We start from the raw sequence: 22,027 nt of genomic DNA, 5'->3' as shown, positions 1-22,027 counted from the left end.
ATAACTTAGGGAAGAATAGGGGCAAATAAAAGGCATACTCTTGCAGTGTGGCAACCCCTGGATAAGTGCTTGTTTGGTCTAGGGGGGCTCAAATAAAGATGTATTACTCACCTCATCCTTAGCCCTGTGGGTCTTCTAGACTGGTCCTCACACAGCCTCTTTTACCCTGGGCTCTGAGGATCACTGATGTCATCACGTCTTATGCAGGTCCATTGACTTGCATTAGAGGTGAGGACGCCAAGGGATAGTGAGTAATGCAGTGTTATTTGAGCCCCATAGACGAAACGAGCACTTAACCCTTGTGGTGCAGCAGGGGTAGCCCCACTGCAATGCAAGTGTTAACTTTACCTGGAGTTCTTCTTTAAAGTGACATTAAACACTCAGATTTTTTATCATAAACCAATACTGTAATGTGCGCCTTACTGTAATCCATGGTTGTTTCCCTTCTCTTTGCTGCTCTTCCTTTTAAATCCTCATGTCTTCTCATGCTTGGGGAGAACTTCCCTTTGCAGCTCAGGGCTTCTTCCTGTAGTGCGGGCTCAGGTTGCAAACCTACACACAGACACCGTGTATCCATTCCAGAGACAAGGCAGTCTGCTGCAAAACAGAAGTTCTGCCCAGCATGAGAAGAGATACAGATTTAAAAAGAAGAGCAGCAAAGAGAAGGGAAACAACCATGGATTACAGTAAGGCACACATTACACTATTGTTTTATGTTAAAAAATCTGAGGGTTTAATGTAAATTTAAGTTGAATTGAATGTGCACTCTTAACCTGGGCCATACAGCTATAGATTTTCTATGGTCAGATGGAAAAAGTGCAACAGATTCCTCCGTCTACGCTAAGCTGTGTGGATGGAGGAATCTCCCGCTGGGCCAAGCTTCAGTATCTTGTTAGTCGGCCCTGCTGGCTGTCAAAATACCTGAACAATCTGATCGGATGTCGGCGTTGTTCAGGTATTTTGAGAGCCAGCGGGGCCGACTAGCGAGATTCTGAAGCTTGGCCCAGCGGGAGATTCCTCCATCCACACAGCTTAGCGTAGACGGAGGAATCTGTTGCACTTTTTCCATCTGACCATAGAAAGTCTGCAGATCATCTATAGGTGTATGGCCAGCTTTACACATATATGGGATTTGTTTTACCCTCCATGGGATTGGTAATCTTATGCAGCTGGTTTTGTGATTCAGGTTCCCCGTGGCAGACAGCACACCCAGATCTGAAAGCTCCACTACAGTAGGATAAGGACACACCCCACTTTTGTGATTGGACAATAAAGGAGCAGAAGCACACTGCTGAGGACATTCCTCTGCTCACTTGGCTCTTTCTCTCTCTTCCTGTCCGCATGTAAGTATAGTAAGCTGCTGCAGCAGTATTAATTGCCTCTACTGCTGGTCCTTGCTCTCCCAGTCTGCTGTAGAGATTACAGGAAGAGCATTTCCTTTAATAAATACATAACTGCAGTAGCTGGAGTTTTTATATGTATTGAAAGTAGCATAGAAGAGAATCATATGACCTGAAGAAACAGACCCACCCAAAAAACACATTTTTTGGTTCATTGAAGCAGGCTGTACTGACTTACATACAAATCAGGGTCAGCAATATGTAAATTAAAAGGAATTTTGGTGCCCGGAGTCAGATATTGAGCATGTAGTGACAGTTCTATGTTGCTTCAATGGAGTTCGGAAGGTGTAAATGATAACTGCGTCACTGGAGGCCTTGTCCCACCACGCACAGCTCTGGATAAGAGGCCTTCTGGCTGGAAGTTTTGGGATCCGTTAAGCCTGGACTGGTCGATGATTGGCTGTCTTTCCGCGTAGATTCATCAGGCCTGAAACGAGAAAAGAGGCTTATGCAGAGACACTAACGAGAAACGACTTTATTATGCTAAGCATGCCGCGCTAATCGCATTATTAGACATATATTGGGACGCCGTTAATCTGCTGGCTGCTAAATAAATGCAACGCCCTTTGTTTCCTTTACCCATGCTCCATGCTGTTTGGCTGGCTCGATGCTGATTGGCCGGGAAGCCAAATCAGCATCAAGCGGGCTGTTTGATCAGCTCAATGCTGATTGGCCAGGAAGCCGGCTTCCCAGCCCATCAGCATGGAGCCGGCTTCCCAGCCAATCAGGAAGCTGGGAAGCGGGTCATTACCCGCGGCCCGGCTTCCTGATTGGTCGCAAAGCCGGCTCCAAGCTGTTTGGCTGGCTTGATGCTGAACGGCTGGGAAGCCGGCTTCCCGGCCAATCAGCATCGAGCCACCATACAGAATGGAGCCATCTTCCCTGCCAATCAGGAAGCCGGGCCGTGAGTCACTACCGGCGGCCGGGATTCTGATTGGCAGGGAAGCCAGCTCTATGTTCCCTCACAGCACTACCGGTCAAAGGAAATCTCCCTCTGACCGGACGTTCCGGTATCGGGATAAGTATTGGAGCATTTGGTGCGAGAGGTCCTTAGCAGGTCTTAAAATTAGGTAGCTACAACCTCAGATGAACAACAACACATGACCTATTACACCGTGTCATTATTTATTTCACAAGCATAAAGCCACAATGGAGAAGCCATGTGTGAAAAACTAAGCACACCCTTCCAGCTCCCTTAGAAATTAAGAGGCTAAGGTAGCAGCCATGTGCTGCTAATCAAATACTGTACTCTGTCATAGCTTGCGCAATAAACGTATTGGATCCTAAATGTCCACAGACTAAGGCCAAATGGGGCCCTAAGCAAGGTAGTAGCCCCCTTACCCCATTGGCTGATGTCATAACAGGAGAAGATATGCTGGGACTTTACATGCCCTTTAACTCCACCAAGCTCCTAGCGCTGAAACCGCTAAGTAAACAATGTAACAACATGCTGTCACTGTCACATTGTTAGTTATAGACATGAAGTATATTGAAAAGTATTTCTTCAGCCCCTGAAAAGATAATAGATCATCAATTCTGTAGAAAAGAGGTGTTGTCTCCGGCAACACAGAATGAGATCCTTCATCACAAGTTTAAACAAGCTGCTGTAAAGAGGGGAGTGGTGCGCAGCGCGGATCCAGCAAATGTCATTTCCAATGCACAAACAACCCCAGCTTTCTTCCAGGAATAATCTGTGCTCTTCATCAAGAAGAACAAATAAACATTTACTGGGAGAGGCGAGCGCAACTAGTTCACGAGAAACGCCCAACACCTATCACTAAAAAACAAAATCTGCAGAGGAAAACTCATTGCTCATGTTAGAGAGACCATTTCAATTTAATAGGCAGTATTAATGCACCTTGACACCCCAAAATTTTAGCCCCCATGCATTTTCTTTTTTACAGCACACATCATGTGCTGTTGTATGATGTGCAGTTCATGCACCATGCATGCATTTCATGACCTCCTTACAGCCAGGGCTGTACAGAAAGGAGTGTGGGAGTCTCTGTTTGCTGACCGAGTCAGGCCAAACTGACAGCAGCTCCTGATATGCCGTCTGCTGGAGGAATCTCCTCTACCCCGTTCCATGATCTGCTCTGTGATCAGTGATGCGCTGTACCCACAGTGCTTTCTGTTCACAGCTGTCAGAAGCCCGGCTGAATTGCCAGTTACACAGGCGATCGGGCACAATGCTGTGTTCGATACCCTGTATTGGAGGGCAGGTAAGACAACAGGGGTCTAATAGACCCCTGATGTCTCCATAAAGTGAACTCATCACCTCCAAACGCTGTCACATAGGGGCTTGTTAGTCCCTGTGTGCTTGACATAAAGTTAAAGTTACATTAAATCCTCTCCCCCCAAATGCTGCTGTAAGGACCTATTTTAAGTGATGCCTCTTGATCCGATCATCTTCTTCTTTCCAGTAGTTTTCAGCAGTCCCTCCAGCACTGGTGCCAGTCTCTGATCCAGTGCTGACTGCTGTTTCTTCCCATCCCACTGTGTCTGCCCGACATGCACGCTCATGGCTGTGTGCATTCACCTCCACTGTGTGTCCCCTCTTCTCCTCGCCGGTGATCTCCACTGCGCATGGGCCTGCACACATCCTCCTGCACAGCCGTTCAAGAAACCCATTTCTACAGCTGGGAGCGAGCAGTGGAGACACAGGTAAGTATTTACCTATTTGGTAACTTTTTTAAAATGTTTTTGCATAGATCTACTGCTTGCTAGCAGGAGATATATGTAAACAAATAAGACTTGAATACTACTTTAAGTGAAAACATTTTAAAAAAGTGACAAAAAAGCAAAATATAGTAAAATAAATAAAAGTTAAAAATGAAAAGCCCCCTGCATGCAAATGGAAACATATGCGTAGGGGTGTATGTAAACGACGATTGCGCTATGCATGTTAGGTTTCACCGCGAACATCGTTAGAACAATAATTCTAGGGCCTTAATTCACTGTTAACATAACGTGATTTTTTTTCGTTCAGCAGGGGGTGTCTTCAGGCTGACAAAACTGCTTGGAATTTTAGGAGTTGTCAAATCAAACAGGAAGTTAGGATATGTGACTACAGGGCACAGTAGTTATGCAGGAGCCAGCGGGTGAAAACAGAAAGTGCAGCAGGGAACCAGGAAACCAATACCCTTGAAAAGTTTAATTTATTATTAAAGTTTATTTATTACAGGTATTTCTATAGTGCTGACAATTTACGCAGGGTTTTACATACTGTATATTCACATCAGTTCCTACCCTGAAGGAGCTTACAATGTAAAGTCCCTATTGCACATATACACAGGGCAAGACACCATAGCCCAGACCAGACCCTGGTGAGACACAATAGCCCAGGCAGCCCACCTGAGAGGCACACAGCCCACCTGAGAGTCACATAGCCCACATGAGAGGTGCACAGCTCATCTGAGAGTCACACAGCCCAACTGAGAGACGCATAGGCCACCTGAGAGGTGCACAGTCCACCTGAGAGGTGCACAGCCCACCAGAAGACATCAGGGCACCAACCCCGAACAACACAGAGTATGTAGCTTCATATTATTTTGTATTGCTATATAACATATTGCTGTAGTCCTCTATAGCCGGTCTCCTTACTCCCTCCCCTGGCTGCCTCTCCTCGCAAACTCCTCTATATTCTCAAAAGAAAAAAAATTGCTGGCGGGGCTACAGTGTTTGGGTTTCATTTGAAGAAAAGGTGGCAACCCTATTAAAAACACGTCAACAATAGTAGTTAACCATATTTATGTCAGCACAGGTTCATTTTAATGAAAGCATCCTTTCAATGTGTATCTTATTGTTCCTGACAGTAGTATGTACTCAGACAGACAATATAGATTCCTCAAAGTGATTAAGTCATCCTACCAAGGTGCCTCCTTCCACCTCCAATCTCCTGATTGACTTTGAGAGAAATTAGCATAACGATAAAATGGTCGCTCATCTTTACGGCGCAGACGCCCAGGTAACATAAAGTTTGTCACGGCCCTACACTTTGATTCACAAACGTACTAAACCGGTGTTGAGCAACGAAGGGCGCAAATGTTTTCACCAGGATATATTTGCATGATGAAGCAACAGTGGTCCACACGGGTTATTTGTCAAAATTACTGGCGGTGCTCACAGTGAACTCCCTGCTGTAAACAATAGAGCGACAGGGATTAATAACACTTCATAAATAACTGGAAATAATTATTCACGTCAATGAGAACCAAGCCCTTCCTCTAGAAGAAATGATCAGCAGAATTCTTTTTTCTTCAAGAACTTTTTTTTTATCCATCCTTTAATAGGAGTGAAAATAGTAATTTCCCGAGCCTGCCATTAATAACGCTAGCTTTCTGTCATGCTATCAATTTAGTTAATTATACCGCTCTGCTGTACAGGATTAAATAAATTGGGAAAAGTTAAAAGGATTAGCATGACAGCACTTGCCGAACCCCTCATCTCTAACCGAGGCATCAATCTGAACACAGTCGTTTTATTGGCAGAAGTCCCTGAACTGTTCAATTGCTGGGTGTGTATAGGCAATAAGCTGCAGAACTTGTTTCATATGTGAGAGGATACAAAACGTGCATCTTAACAAGTCACATGCTAGATTTCCAGGAAAAATTTCCTTCTTTTAGTTTAAAGGTCTTTCAATATACACACTATATTGCCAAAAGTATTGGGACACCTCCAAATCATTGGATTCAGGTGTTCCAATCACCTCCATGGCCACAGGTGTATAAAATCACGCACCTTGGCATGCAGATGCTTCTACAAACATTTATGAAAGAATTGGTCGTTCTCAGGAGCTCAGTGACTACAAGCGTGGTACCGTGATAGGTTGTCACCTGTGCAATATGTCCATCCGTGACATTTCCTTGCTACTAATGGATTATGGTGTGGGGTTGTTTTTCAGGGGTTGGGCTTGGCCCCTTAGTTCCAGTGAAGGGAACTCTTAAGGCATCAGCATACCAAGACATCAGCATACCAAGACATCAGCATACCAAGACATTTTGGACAATTTCATGCTCCCAAGGTTGTGGGAAGAGTTTGGGGATGGCCCTTTCCTGTTCCAACATGACTGCGCACCAGTGCACAAAGCAAGGTCCATAAAGACATGGATGAGGGAGTTTGGGGTGGAGGAACTTGACTGGCCTGCACAGAGTCCTGACCTCAACCCGATAGAACACCTTTGGGATGAATTCGAGCGGAGACTGCGAGCCCGGCCTTCTCATCCAACATCAGTACCTGACCTCACAAATGCGCTTCTGGAAGAATGGTCAAACATTCCCATAGACACACTCCTAAACCTTGTGGACGCCTTCCCAGAAGAGTTGAAGCTGTTATAGCTGCAAACGGTGGGCCTACTCAATATTGATCCCTACGGACTAAGACTGGGATGCAATTAAAGTTCCTGCGCGTGTAAAGGCTGGTGTCCCAATACTTTTGGCAATATAGTGTATATGTAGCACCCCCTAATCCCCAAACTCCAGAGGCCGGGTGGGCTTGCATTTGACCTTAGGAGTAAATCCTTGGCTTGTTGTTGGGTGTGAATGCATGTTGGGCACCAGTCACTAAGATTTTATTCAGCCCAGTAACTCTGGGTAAGGGCTTCAGACACCCAGAACACATTAAAGTGGACCTGCATTAGTGATGTAATGTGCCTAAGCATTGCATTCTGGGAAGGATAGATCAGTAGAGCATAGCTGGGAAATCTCATCTGTGATGTCACGAGATCTCAGGGAAAGGCATTTTCCTCCCCTGAGATGATGTGCATGGTCACATGTCCTAGTCACATGTGCCATAGTTCCAGGAAGTAAAGGGAGATGGATTCATCTGCCCTTAGTAAAAATGGGCACTGTGAGAAAAATGGGGAGGAAAAGAAAAATAAGGTATGCAAAGAATGAAAAGTCGGCAATTATCTAGAAGTATCTGTAGATTGTCATTACTAAACATTTCTAATGGTGTGTTTGTTTTCATTTCAAAGATAAGGGTAAAGTTCCTTTTTGAAGACCTTATATCCACTTCCAGCTATACAATGCAGGGACCAGCATCACTTTATATAGCAGAATCTCAGCTGGTTAGCAGACTTCTCTGTATATCCTCTCAAGACCCTTACCAAGCCCCTACAAGGATCCAGCCTAACCTTGCAGCAGAGTCGCTCATCCTGGCACTGCTTCTCAGTTCAGCTTTCCCCTCCAATCGGCAGGACAGCTTCAGGCCCAAATCCAGGCCTCCACTTTCAGACACATGCCGGCCTTCACTAGGCAGCAGACCTAGCTACACCATGGTCAACAACACATTCTCCCCCAGGCCAGAGCCCAGGCGGTAAAGAACCTTACAAGATCAGCCCCAAATATTTATGTCCCTCTCCAGCATGCTGCAATGCCAATAAACCCCATAGTACAGGGGTGGGCAACTGCGGCCCTCCAGCTGATGTGCAACTACATAGCGCTGACTCGCCGCTGCTCTCCCACGCCGAAGGTAAGTGAAAAAAAACATAGCGCAAACAGCGGGGCATTTCAAAATGCCCTGTTTTTACAGGGGGTCAGGATCGCGGTCGGGGGGGGGGCGCAAAAATGCACCTTGCCAAGAATCCTAGCACCGGCCCTGACTACAAGTCCCATGAGGCATTGCATGACTGACAGTTACAGGCATGACTCTCGGAGGCAGAGGCATGTTGGGATTTGTAGATAAAGTACAACTGGAGGGCCGGAGTATTACTTTGGATTAGGCTGTTTATGACCCAGTAGAGTTTTTGAGTTTGCCAAAAAAAACCAACCCAACATAACTCCAAAAGAACAAAACAATATACCAGTCTTGGAGAATTCTCATGGAGGCTTCTATTTTGACTACAGGGCTACATACGTTTTTTGTCAGTACTCATTGTGCAGCTCATAAACATATTAAAGCGTATCTAAACCCAAAGCACACATGTAATACATTACAAATCACCATTCCTGTGTGTGGCTGCAATAGTTTTATTTTTTAGGGATAACTACATTTTGTGCAAGCGCAGAAAATAACTGTTGATACTGCTGGAAATCTATTGTCCTGGTTACTCCCTGTGCAACGAACTGAAATCTCACACAATGTGATCAGCTTTCCCAGCTATCTTCTGAGAACCACAAAACTACTCCCCTTTATGTAATGGTGATGGGAAGAAGTGGAGGTGCTTTTGGTCCAAATCAGGAGATCAGCCTACGTTGACAATGCTGCTTCAAGATACAGTACAGAGAGTGAGCGTTGTCACCCTAGCACAGCTGGAAGGATCATTAGGTAAAAATAAAGAAGAAAAAAACCTGAAAAAATGCAGGCATCACATCTAAGAACTGAAGCGCTGTAATGTATGCTTTTTGTTTTTGGATTTAAATAAAGCTTTATGCCTAATTTCCTTGGAATCAATGAAAACTGTGTATGTTATTTGTGTATCGCTCGGCTGTAGATCCTCAAATCATCTCTGAATTGGTGCTGACACTGTCCTTCCTTCTGGAGGGGGGTTACTTTTGTTCCCCATGGTCCCTGTGTGTGTTGTAAAGTAGTCACCGCTCCAAGCTCACTCATGTGATGTTCTACAATCTCAGTACAAATGAGTAAACTAGTAAAAATTGAAAAAAGGGCCTCAGTCATGAAGGGGTTAAAGCTACTAACTGTGCTAGAGATACACATTTCTTACCCAGTTTGCTGGACAGCAGGTTCACTGAGTGCAGAAGTAGAGACCGATGTTGGCAGACGTAGCTGGACTCTGGGCCTGCGGTCTGAGTAGCATCTTCGAACAAAAGGTTGGGGATTTGCAGCACTTGTTGCAAGTCTTCTGTGCTGGTCATCATACTGGCGTCCCAATAAACTGTGTTTCAGTACAGAAACAGAAGAATGGTTCTGTGTAATTTCTGAGCTATTTGTGCATGGTGAAGAGGCAAGTTTTGCTTCAAATAGGGATGTAGACGACGGGCAAAATATTGATTGTGCATTGCCAATAATTTTTGGGGAAGCCTGTGGCTCATCAGAGCTTCGTCTTAGTCCCTTATGTGTAAAGGATGGAGAAAGCGGAGGAGAAGGTGTAATATGTGAGGAAGGACTAGGTTCACGTCGGCTGCTTGGTGGACTTGATGCTCTACGTTGGCTTGGTGGACTTTGCTGCTTTTGTATTTGAGGGGGGCTTGGCAGCCTGCGCTGACTTGGCGGACTTTGTTGTCTTCGTATCTGAGGAGGGCTTGGCAGCCCCTGCTGACTTGGTGGACTTTGTTGTGGCAGTATCTGAGGAGGGCTTGGCAGCCTCTGCTGACTTGGTGGACTTTGTTGTCGCCGTATCTGAGGAGAGCTTGGCAGCCTCTGCTGACTTGGTGGACTTTGTTGTCGCCGTATCTGAGGAGGGCTTGGCAGCTTCTGCTGACCTGGTGGACTTTGTTGTCGCCGTATCTGAGGAGGGCTTGGCAGCTTCTGCTGACCTAGTGGGCTTTGTTGTCGCCGTATCTGAGGAGGGCTTGGCAGCCCCTGCTGACTTGGTGGACTTTGTTGTGGCCGTATCTGAGGAGTGCTTGGCAACTTCTGCTGACCTGGTGGACTTTGTTGTCGCTGTATCTGAGGAGGGCTTGGCAGCTTCTGCTGACCTGGTGGACTTTGTTGTCGCCGTATCTGATGGGGGCTTGGTAACTTGCGCAGGGTTGGAGGACTAGACAGCTTGGATGGATTTGGGGGGCTTGGTACTCTGAAAGAACCTGAAGGACTGGTGCTCTTCTGAACTGGAGGAGGACTAGGTTGTACCTGGGAACGACTTTTAATTACAGCTCTACTAGTTGGAGGGCTTGCTATTTTTCTCTCTGTAGGTGGAGAAGAGGCTGTTGCCCTTGTTGGGGAAGTTCTTCTCAGTGTTACTGGACTCTTTTCACTCTGCTGTAACTTTGGAGAACACTGCTTTTGCTTAGGTAAAAACAAAGGAGTACTTTGTTTAACAGAATTAATATGAGGGTTTGGATTCAATGTTTCACCATCACTGAGGTTTTGTAAAGGAATTATTTTATGTGACTGCCTGTATAAATGTGCAACTTCCTCGATTTCATTTTTTCTCATAGGGTCCAGACCTGGAACTTTCTCTCTGTTGTGTTGACCAGACTGCAAAGAGAATTTTCCAAGGCCATTGACTGGTTCTTTTTTACCAGATGTCTTAACTGTGGGGATATATGCTTCAGTACTATTTTTGTTTGGTAACAAGTCTTTTATATTAATAGATGCTTTCATTTTTGAAGTTGTGGATGCATTCTTCATTGCACAAGGTAAGGTATTATAGTTAGAACCATCATACTGAAATACATTGAATGAATTATCCATCAGTATTTCGAGAGGAGGAGGAGGCAGGTCCTCCAGGTCTTCAATCCCAGATTCATTTGTGCAAGTCTTGTTAGAATCCTGAAATAGTGAAGATTCCAAAGGAGGGATACATGTACTTGCATTTGAGGGATTCCCATCAGCTGTTGACAAATTATCACTAATGTTATCTAAAGCCTGTAATCCTCTAAAGGCAGGAATTGTGGGTGGTAGGACAGGTACTCCAACTTTTCGAACACATCTCAGTGGTCCCAATGTTTTCCGATTTAAGGTTTTTATTGAATTGTCTTCTGGGCTGAAAGCTTGAATAAGTTTACGCACAGACTGCCTTGGGGAAATAATAGCCAAAATAGGACTGTCTACAATCTTTGCATCCTGTTTAGATAATGTTGTACTTACTATATGACTGTCTTGATTAGCATTTGGGTCCTTTGCTACATCAATATTATGTTTTCTTACTGCAATTCTTTCCTGACTTGGCAATATATTAAAACTTTTATCAAGACAGGCCTTGAGTTTGTTGGTTGGAGCAGCACTTGAACTAATGCATCCTGTATGCACAAAAGATTTATTACTGCGGTTTTGTGGTGCCTTCTTTCTTCTAGTTCCATTTGATAAATACAGTTGTTCTAACTTTTTCGTGAGTTCTTTTTGAGTCCTCTGAAGTTCCAAGAGAGTAGGATCTTCACCCTGGCTTTTAAGTGACTCTGCAGACCGAGACCTTCTGTGCCTAGATGTTCTCCTGTTGCTTCCATCTGCTGTACTGGGCCTTACAACTTCTCGACTTACTTCTTCTCTAGTCCACACGTTACTGCTTGATTTGCCAGGGACAAACTTGATTTTTTCACTTATAGCTTCTTTCATTTTCAGTGTCATTTCCTCATTATCTGGGTTTTCTATCCATTTAGGTAAGTGTTTATAAGTGCATGTTCCTGCTGGAGAGGTTAGAGGCCTTTGCGGTAAGCTAACTTGACTTGATAAACTTTTGTTATCATCGCTCTCTTCATAGCTGTTGTCACTGCTACTTGAATCGTCCGGGTCTTGACCATGAACACTATCTTGTTCTAGAGTGGCACAGGTCCCAATTGAGCTTACTGAACTATTACTGGTAATGCTGATTTGCTTAGAAACTCTTGTATTGTCCACTTGTGTTCGAGATACTTCAGTTACACTGTCAGAGCCACCCTTTAAGTCTGCAGTAGAATCAACCACGTTAGTTCCACAGGTTAACCCTTCCTTTGATAAAATTATTTCACTTCGTTCCAAACTCATATGTTCAGATGTGTCAACGCTTGCCCGTCTTTCCATCTTTTCAGGAGATCTGTATCCTCTGATGGATTCACCGTCACCCCCAAATCCGCTGTCCTCGGAATAAAGAGTCAAATCATTTCGATGGGGCTGTGTAGAACCAGCTGCTAAGTCCTCCAATGCATTAATCATCTTTAGCAAGCATTCCTCGTGGTGTTCCTTTTTCTTTAGTTTTTCCTGAAAACTGTCGACGGCTGACTGTAAAAAATGACAAGTTTCCTGCAAGGCATTTGTGGTTAGCGATGACACAGTGCAATTTAAAGACTGCATTCTGTTTACTGTATACTGTAGCAACTGCTGCAGTAAGTCTGGATGTTCTGAAAGGTTGTCTTTTCCACATGGCCAGGTGAGGCTGCCCCCCGCATCTTTTAAAAGCTTTTCTCCATCTTCAGCAATTTCTCCCAAACACTGATTGATCTCATCAAATCTCAGGGCCATGAAACTAACCATCTGCTGCATGATCAGCTGGGTCTGGGTTGCTTGGTTTGCCATGGAAATGATACCTTCATATTTTGACAAATTAGGATTCAAGAAGGCATAAGCATCCTGGTGAGCCTTAACCAGTAGCTCTGGGAAGTCAACTTTCTTTTCTGTTTCAACAACAACAATCTGATCCTGTTTTGCGTGTCGGCCGTGTTTACCAGATTTACGGCTTTTTGATTTCTTGCCTTTCCTCAGATTGCTATCTCGTTGTGTGTCTTGTGTCAGCTCTTGCTCTGAACAGGTTGAACTGTATTTCCTTGTAGTTCTTCTCTTTTGGTATGTCAAACTGACCATTCCTTCATCAGCTGTCCCATCTGTTCCATGTTTCCTCTGGTCTTCTGATAAAGACCCACTCGTAGACAGCCCACCACTTGCATCAGAAAAGCCCTTTTCTGGATGATTAATGTCATAATCGGAATCTTTTGCTCTGGTTTTCTGATTAGTTTCACCGTTGAGGTTGACAGCCAAAGGAATTGTAATTCCATTAGTATGATCCTCAGGTGGAAGTATGGCTTTGTTTTTCTTCAAAGGTTTAGCTGCATTCTTTGCAAGAATTTGAACGATCCCATTTTGAGAAGGTGTGCAACCCATGGTACGACTCTAAAAGTACAAACTTAGCAAACAAGTCACTGGTCCATGCATTCTGTTGTCTCCTGGAGTTCCACCATTGTCCTAATCCTCCAGAGGCCAGCGCATGAAATATTCTGTCTTCCTTAGAACAATGATGATATTGCAATGTAAGATTGTTTTCAGCGGTTGCAAGTCAGCATAGCAGCTCCACAGGATACAGATTGAAGGCTCTCTCTGTTTTCCCCCGTCCAATGACAGATGTCAAGAGCAAATAGGATTTAGAGCTTACTAGATTAACTATACTTCATCCGATGAACAGCAATATTTAATTGGAAGAAACACGTAGAAGATTCCATCGCTTGTCACAAGTTTGTTGCTGGGAAGTATTTCCTAAGGAGAAATCAAAGTCTGTCGCTTCAAAGGTAAAATTAAATCTCTGTCTCATAAAACCAACATTTTCATTTGTTGAAGAACATAGACTGTATGCAGGAAAAAAAAAATTATGCTCATAAAACAAACATGTTTATTGTTTTAAAAGCAAACAATTCAACTAAAGACCTATATATTGTCTGCTTGTTTGTAAAATGTGTCATTTGTATTGTGAGCTGTATCAAAAATATCATGTGGACATCGCACTAGAGAAGGGACATGTTTTTAAAGGATAGCGGTCACCTACAAATAATGGAAAGGGACACATCACTAGTATTTGGCATATATTTTGTTGCCATATCATTTTCAGGGCTAAAACCTAAGACTTAAACCCGACCCCAGAATGCCTGTCCCCCCAAGGTCTACACCCCCCATGCAGTACATTTAAAAAAAATCCCAGCACCTACCATTTTTTTCTGGTATTCTGGCTGCTTGATGAGGAGTGAGGTCAGCATGCTCCTGTGAGCCCAAGCCTAAGTAAGTAGGCACCCCTAGTTGACCTGATCACAGGAAGTGGGTTGAATGATGCTGGACCTCAAGCAACATGGCAGAGAATCGGCGCTGGAGGATGGAGTAGGATACAAAGAGCAGGAGTTGAACATGGAGAAGGTGAGTAGTGCTTGGAAGCAATTTTTTCCAAACAGAAGGGGAAGGGGCGTCCCAAGGCTGGGTGTCACCCAGAGCGCAGACCGGGTGACACCATCTCGCATGCGCGTGACGTCACCACACACGTGCACGATGACGTCATCGTGCATGTGTGGTCATCTAATTGATGCCTGCCGGTGGCCATCTTGGTGATGGACGCCGGCAGAGAGAGGAGGGGATGTTCACCCGGCGGGATGAGGTATGCCGCCAGGTCCTCCCTTCGATCCATGACCGAGTGCCCGACTTTTTAGAGGGGGTGACACCAAAATGACTGTCAGTCATTTTGGTGTCACCCCTCCAATGGTGTCACCCGGTTGCGGGCCGCACCCCCCATAACCTCCTTGTGACGCCACTGCTACTGTGAGCCCAGGCCTAAGAAATTAGGCACCCCTAGATGCCCTGGTCACAAGAAGTGGGTTGAATGAGACTGGACCTCAAGCAACATGGCAGAGAATCGGCGCTGGAGGATGGAGGAGGATACAAAGAGGAGTTGAACGTGGAGAAGGTGAGTAGTGCTTGGAAGCAATTTTTTCCAAACAGAAGGGGGTGGGGGAAAGGATTTTTTTTTTAAATGCCAACGTTGAAGATAGACTTTTACTTTTTTTTTTTCCCATTAATTTTTGTGTTTTTGAGCTATGGGCAGCACAGTGACGTAGTGGTTAGCACTTCTGCCTAGTTCAAGTCCTAGCCAGGTCACTACCTGCAAGGCCTTTGCATGTTCTCCTTGTGCTTGCGTGGGTTTCCTCTAGGTCCTTGGTTCTCAACTGGTGGGTCGTGACCCAAAAGTGGGTCGCGACCCTGTGTTCAGTGGGTCCCTACATGCTCCTCAGCCTCCCCCTAGTGCAGCACTGTCCATTCTCACACCGAACAGCCATTCAAAATATGCTGCCCAGTGCCAAGTGTCAACTTGGGGTGGGGGTATGACAGCGAGGGAGCTCCATCCATACATGCATTGCTTATAGCCCCTTGCATGTCCTATAGCGGTACTTGGACCGGAGTAACCTCACATTCTGGCTCCCGGCACCTCTACAGGCACGCATTGGGAGCTCTACAAGCATTGCACATATGGATGGAGCTCCGTCACAGCACAGCAGCCCACACTGCCGTGCTTTCCATTGCAGTGCGACTTGGGTCGCGACTTAATGACTGAGGACAAATGTGGGTCCTGAGGTGCACAGGTTGAGAACCACTGCTCTAGGTACTCCAGTTTCCTCCCACACTCCAAAGACATGCAGGTGGGTAAATGGCCCTTGCATGCATGTGGACCTTAGATTGCAAGCTCCTTGAGGGCAGTGATTGTGCAACTATGTACAGTGCTGTGTAACATAGCGCTATATAAATACCTGTAATTCATAAATAAATATATCAAATGGACAATAAGGAGATTTGTCTTCATATTTGCATATGATTTATTTCAGATAAGTGTACAATATATAATGATATGGTCCCGAAGAAGCCGTGTTGACCACAACATGCATAGACCAAGAGAAAAACATGAATCCTTATGGTATCTGTATAAAGTCCAATGACAATGGATGATACTGTATCTGTATAATGCATGTTTTTAAGGTGTTGGACATATCTTTTGTTATGTGATTGCACAAAAAAATAAAAACTAAGTAATATCCTTTTAAAAAAAAGAAGAATTGTTGTGTCTAGGTACAATTTACTGTTGCCAGAGTTGATTACAGTCCCACTATATTCCTTATAACAATAGGGTGGCAATGCAATGGCTATGATGCGTAATACAATTGCTATGCTGCGTTGTCACCATGTTTCCGCCCCTGGTGGAAACTACAAGCAGCTGTGCTGACATACCTTGAGTAGAGATGGTCCACTCCTTTCTCTATCAGGAAGCTGGTTCAGAGCAATGATGTGCGACCGATGATAGGGGGAGTGCATGTAAACAGGAAGTGGCTGGAAAAGATTATCATCGCTAAGACTAAAAAAAGGGTAAAATTCGTGTTTTATAAAAAAAAAAAAAAGCCATTGCAATTGTTTATGATATACCGTACATTAGGAAGCTAAATGGCATCAAATTTAGGGTTTGCTTAATGCTTATTAAGTATTTCTTCTTTCTATATGTAAAATATTGGGAAATCTATCTGCATTTGTTTTCACAGCTCGATTATAGATTACATATCTGAATGTAGTGTAGCTGTGTACCGCTGATCCCTCGTATACAAATGCTAAATTAGGACCCCACTTGGAGCTCCTCCCACCGGACCAGCGCTGACTCGCCGCTGCTCTCCAGCACCGAAGGTAAGTGAAAAAAAAAACATAGCGCAAACATCGGGGCATTTTTACAAGTACAAGTCAAAATGCCCTGTTTTTTCCGCCCTCACCCTGCAGCGCCATAAGGCAGCCGCCTGACTTGCCTTGCAGTAGCGCCAGGCCTGCCCACGTCCTCCCTTTGACAACCTAATGCTCTGTGACTAGGCCCCGGCAGGGTCGGGAACATTGCAGGGAAGTGACAGGACTCCGAGGTTGTCAGTAGAAATGGAAGCTGGCCAAAGATTAGTTACAGTTCATTCCGGACTTTTGGTTCTTTTGTTTATCAGGATTCGGTTCTGAAATTCAATTGGTTTTGCTATTCGGATCTGTCCGAGGTGTTGTTTTTGATTTCGGATGAGTGAAAACGATTATGACGAACGGACGTTAGTTGCAGAAATAACCATAGACGATATTGCTTGGTGTGTATTTCACTGTAAAAGTAATATTAAATGTTTACTTTTTTCTTTTAAATTTTGACAGTCCTCAAATTCTTTTAAAGAGTGTGGAGTCCCCTCCCCAATTCATACCAGACCCTTTAGGTCTGGTAGGAATTTTAGGGGGGACCCCAACGCCCAAAAAAATCCCTTACCCCTAAAATCCCTTACCAGACTCTTGATCCGGGCAGCAGCCTAGCAGAGCAGAAAAGGGGATTGTGCACCCCCCCCTCCGCTACCAGGCCCTTAACATGGGGAGAATGCTTTGCTGGGGGGGGTGTTGTTGTTGAGGGAAAGGGCCTCTTCTGGCCGACTTGCTGAAAGAAAAAAAAATCCCTGCAGCAACGCCCAAACCCGACGAACTCTCGATGCTAATGACAGCTCTGACCCGAATGTCAACACAGGGAAGGAGCGAGTCATGAGGTCACGGGACTTGTTCTGCACCTTTGTTGTCAAACATCTTTCACCCTGACAGAGCAGGAAAGGGGATCGTACCAGGCCCTCAACATGCGGAGAATGCTTTCCTTGGGGGGGGGGTTTGTGTTGCTGAGGGCAAGGGCCTCTTCCACACAACCCTGGCATGGTGGTTGTCGGGGTGTGCAGGCAGGGGGGCTTATCTGAATCTGAGTGCCCTCTTTCATAAAGAAGGCACCCAGATCCTGCACCCTCCCCCCCCCCGTTGTGAATAAGTAAGGGGTAGTTGATACCCCTACTCATTCACCAAATACACAATGACATAGTAAATAAACACACACACACTACACTGTGCTAAAAAAAAACCAACAAGACGCAGTTGTTGAAAAATCCTTTATTGAAAAAACAAAATGTCCATCGATGTAATCCCAATGTCAGTCACGTCGTCCAGCCATGTAGATCCTCGTCAATCATGATGGACGACAGCCGCCGACTTGCCGAAAAAAAAATTCCTGCAGCAACGTCCAAACCCGACGAACTCTCGATGCTAATGACAGCTCTGACCCGAATGTCAACACAGGGGCAGAGCGAGCCATGGGGTCCTGGGACTTGTTCTGCACCTTTGTTGTCAAACATCTTTCAGTTCATTTCTGTATTTGGTTAAATTCATTATTTCCATTCAGAAATCCGGATGCATCTGAATGTCCGAATATGCCGAAATTTGCATGAATTTCAGTTAGAAATGGATCGCACACGTCTAGTTGTCAGCGCTCGTGTTAGAGTCACTACATATACAGACACATAAAATATATGGGGGGTCCAACCTCTATATATCCCCCTATATTCTCTTATAAGGTGTAATATATATGTGATGTCCTCCCCTATTCTCCTCTGAGGTGACCCTCCTCATATACTGGGTGTATAAGGTCATCTATGTGATGTCCTCCTCTATACGCCCTCCTCTGAGGCAGGGCTGTAGCTACCATGGGGCGAGTGAGGCACTCGCTTCAGGCGCAGCTGAGAGGGGCGGCAGTCAGGGCTGGCCTGGCTGCGTCCCCTTGCCCCTGTTGTCATGGCGAGCACAGGGCGCCATTGGCAACAGTCTGTCTTGCCTGGGGAAGCACAAAGTGTAAATACGCCGCTGGTCACATACCGTACACGTCTGTTGGGGAGCACAATTTTCTGTTCTTGCCTCGGCGCAAAGGGAGCTAGCTACGGCTCTGCTCTGAGGTGACCCTCCTCATATACTGGGTGTATACTGTCATATATGTGATGTCCTCCTCTATACATACTCCTATATTCTCCTCTCCTCATATACTGGGTGTATACTGTCATATATGTGATGTCCTCCTCTATACATACTCCTATATTCTCCTCTCCTCATATACTGGGTGTAAACTGTCATATATGTGATGTCCTCCTCTATACATACTCCTATATTCTCCTCTCCTCATATACTGGGTGTAAACTGTCATATATATGGTGGACATCTTTACACCCCCTGCACTTGACTCGGCTCCCCTCGCCTCTCATATGTCAACTCTATTATCTCTACACCGCGTGACATGTCTCACCCGCCCCCTTTTCACACACACTTGCTGTGTTGCTGACGCCAGCGGCGAAGCTCCTCCTCCCCCGGACCGTCAGTGAGGGGGCGGGTCCGGACCGCGGATCATTGCTCGCTGGATAGATGGATGGATGGGGAGCCCCGGGGACGCTGCGTGTGTGTGTGTGACGGTGAGTGGGGGTTGGTGACCCGGGAGGAGGGCGCTAGGGACACCGATCAGGGTGACAGGAGGGGGTGTCAGTTGGGAGACACAGCACTGAACGACAGCGTGGGGTGACAACCCAATTCAGGAGTCTCTTATCATGTGTGCACAGTGTCATCTGCACACCCAGACAGTGCCAGCCAGCGCTGGGGATGTATGTATGTATGTACATACATACACGTGTGTGTCTCTCTCCTGTGTACACACTGTCACCGGTATTCCCTGTTGCTGGCTGCACAGGAGTGTGTGTGTGTGTATATTTTGCATGCATTTTATTTGCATTTTATTGCATCTTTGCTGCATCTCTAGGTGCATCTTAGGGTTAGTGTCCACTTGCAATGGTGCCTATGCTTTGCCTATGGGCCCTTTGCATTACGAGAGTGCCATCAAGTGCATGCATGTGAGCAGGGACTCCGGAGACGCGTTTCGGAGAATTCAGTAAAGCCTCGATGCCAACTTTCTGCCAGTATGGACCTTTAGAAGGCCCTGTGCCAAATTTGGTGACTTTACTGACAGATCCAGGTAGTTCCTAACAGCGCCCTATGGCTGCTCTGCATTGATGAATCATCAGCTTTAGTTCATAGCTAACTAAGCTAACTCTATGCTGGTGAACTAAGTGCCTCTCTCGGTATGCTCCGTGCTACCCCCTTCACAACTGTCACTGGTTGCTGTCGGTTGCAGAGCCAACAGCCTCCTAGCAACCAAGGATGCTGTTAGTGGGCGGAGCATGATAGGGACGAGTTCCCTATTAGTAAAATTTTTGCAGTGTCCCGTCGCACTCCTGACCTTAGAATCCCAATATAATTCATGAGGTGTGAAGGTTCTCATTCATCCGGGTCATGGTACATCTGTAAAGAAATAAATCAAGGGGACTGGCTGTATTTTTCTTAAACGTTTCGCTGGTCATCTGACCAGCTTTCTCAGTTCCCCCCTCTGTATGTTTGTTATGTGTATCTATTCCCACAGCAGAAAGAAATATATGTTTTAATAAAATTAGGGATGTACTGATACTGGTATCGGTGCCGATACGAGTATTTGGGCGAGTACTCGGACTCGCCCAAATGCTCCAAATCCTAGCCCGATACCCGAACTTCCAGTATCAGGAAGCCGGGCAGCGAGTCCTGATTGGTCGGGAAGATGGCCAATGAGGAAGCCGGATGGCAAGTCATTACCTGCCCCCCCACTGGCTTCCTGATTGGCCAGAAAGCCAGCTTCATGCTCCCTGGTGACAAGGGAGCATGGAGCTGGCTTCCCAGCCAATCAGGAAGCCGGGCGCCGTGTAATGACTCGCCGATTGGCTTCCTGATTGGTCCAGAAGCTGGCTCCATGCTGGTTCACAGCGGATTAATGGCACTACATGCAGCCACGGAGCATCTAGTGGCAGTAATGCGCTGCGAATGTGTGTTATAAATGAGCCCCTTCGTTTAGGTCCAGTGTTCTTTTTTTGCCATGCGTTGGCAAAGACGACACATGTCAATGTGAATTATTGCACATTAACGCACCACAACGCAAGGGCACCATGTGAAGGGAGTCTTAATATTCACCGACCTTTCAGTGGGGCGCCAACCAACTTTCTCAAGGTTGGTGAGCATTAAAGGAGAACTATGGGGTCAGGGCTTTTCCCCATAGTTCTCCTTAGGGTAACGGGAGAACACAAACTAGCGTCCTCCCGTCACCCTAAGCTCAGTACACCGCAAGCTGCTGCTCGCGGTATACTGAGACACCGGAGCGGATCCCGACATTGATGTCGAGATCCGCCCAGCTGCGTGAGTGACAGCTGGCTCTGCCTATCTAGAGGCAGAGCCAGCTGTACCCGCCCCCTCCCCCGTCCGTTCCGCCAGTCAGCGCTGGTGGATCGGAGGGGGGAATCCAGCCCCTCCCCTGTCACGGCAGAGAGCCGTGACAGGATCGAGAAGTGAGCGAACACCGACATGTGTTCGCTCACCTCCCGATCTACTGAGCCGACCTGTGACAGTCTCATTGTCACAGGTCGGCTAGAACTATGAGGTGAGTGAAAAGCACTCACCTCATAGTTCTCCTTTAAGGGCTTGGGTTGGTGTGCGTTGCGTAGGGGCGGTCCTTGCCTTGGTACAGTACAAGTACAAGTTTTTTTTACCTTTTTGTATTTTAACCTGGAGGCGGCATTGTGGTGTGAGCAGGACACATTGAAGACAGTTGTTTGCTGCGTGCCTTGACGTGGAGCCTGCGCTGATATCAGTCTGGGATCAACTGAAGTCATGTGACCGAGCCCTAAAGGTTTCAGTAAGGGACACTCCCGCAGATTCCGGAGAACGCCGAATTTCTGCATTTAGATAATCATTTCTACATTTCAGCTGATCAATTGCCGAGCATAAGGGCCGGCACGTACAACTCAGTGCTGCGTGCACGGCCGTATCGGGCACCTCCAGGGAAGGACAGGTGCTCCGTGTGATTAGTACGCAGCACCTATCCTTCTCTATGGGAGTACGCCGCCGTACACCGCCCTACGCTCACCCCAAGTACAGGTCCGTACGGGTGCGGATGTCAGGGATCCCAACCTGAAAGAAGCCATTTCAGGGAGGTGTCCTTCTCATTTCAGGGAGGTGCTTTCTACGCCCCCCCCCCCATCCGCGGAGGGGGTTAGGGGGGCTGGGAGAGAGCACCCCCTTGAAATGATGGCAGATAGCACAGGAAGCAATCGCTTCTTTGCTATCTGCAGCTTTTTTTTCTGATTTTGTTTTTAGTATTCTGCCAGTTGCAGTCGTCAGAATATTTAAAAAAAAGGCATAAGAATCCATAGCTAGATTCCTATTGGCTATTGCACTTTGCAATAGCCAATAGCAAACTAGCTATTGCACCCGCCCTCTGCTGCTTTCAATAACCAGAAGAGGACCTGATAGAAAAATTCAGGTCCCCCTCTGCTGATTGACAGCAGCAGTGGGCGGGTACATTACCTAGTTTGCTATTGGCTATTGCAAAGTGCAATAGCCAATAGGAATCTAGCTATGGA

General features: G+C 46.1%; 2 protein-coding genes across 2 annotated transcripts in view; one reads left to right on the top strand and one right to left on the bottom strand.

The window, feature by feature from the left end:
* Positions 1 to 1,703: 1,703 nt before the first annotated feature.
* Positions 1,704 to 13,094, bottom strand: CUNH2orf71 (chromosome unknown C2orf71 homolog). Its single transcript, XM_018568106.1, has 2 exons — positions 9,064 to 13,094; positions 1,704 to 1,827 (listed from the first exon to the last, which is right to left on the bottom strand). Exons 1-2 carry the CDS (start codon positions 13,092 to 13,094, stop codon positions 1,704 to 1,706), a joined length of 4,155 nt encoding a protein of 1,384 aa, XP_018423608.1.
* A 5,872-nt stretch (positions 13,095 to 18,966) lies between these two features.
* Positions 18,967 to 22,027, top strand: part of CLIP4 (CAP-Gly domain containing linker protein family member 4) — a 68,421-nt gene continuing 65,360 nt past the window's right edge. The window contains exon 1 of the mRNA XM_018568164.1: positions 18,967 to 19,006. The gene's annotated coding sequence lies outside the window, so the exon portion shown is untranslated. The remainder of the gene's footprint in view (positions 19,007 to 22,027) is intronic.

The sequence above is a fragment of the Nanorana parkeri genome, unplaced genomic scaffold (genome assembly GCF_000935625.1).
Source record: "Nanorana parkeri isolate BGI_ZX_2015 unplaced genomic scaffold, ASM93562v1 scaffold31, whole genome shotgun sequence".
NCBI lineage: Eukaryota > Metazoa > Chordata > Amphibia > Anura > Dicroglossidae > Nanorana > Nanorana parkeri.
The sequence above is the reverse complement of the archived record's forward strand: the minus strand, read 5'-3'. Positions and strand labels throughout refer to the sequence as shown.

Excerpts from the sequence above, each read along its gene's own strand:
- CUNH2orf71 (XM_018568106.1), bottom strand. The coding sequence starts at position 13,094 with ATGGGTTGCACACCTTCTCAAAATGGGATCGTTCAAATTCTTGCAAAG. Across the intron at positions 1,828-9,063 it reads CCTGCTGTCCAGCAAACTGG|GCCTGATGAATCTACGCGGA; the intron begins GTAAGAAATGTG and ends TTCTCGTTTCAG.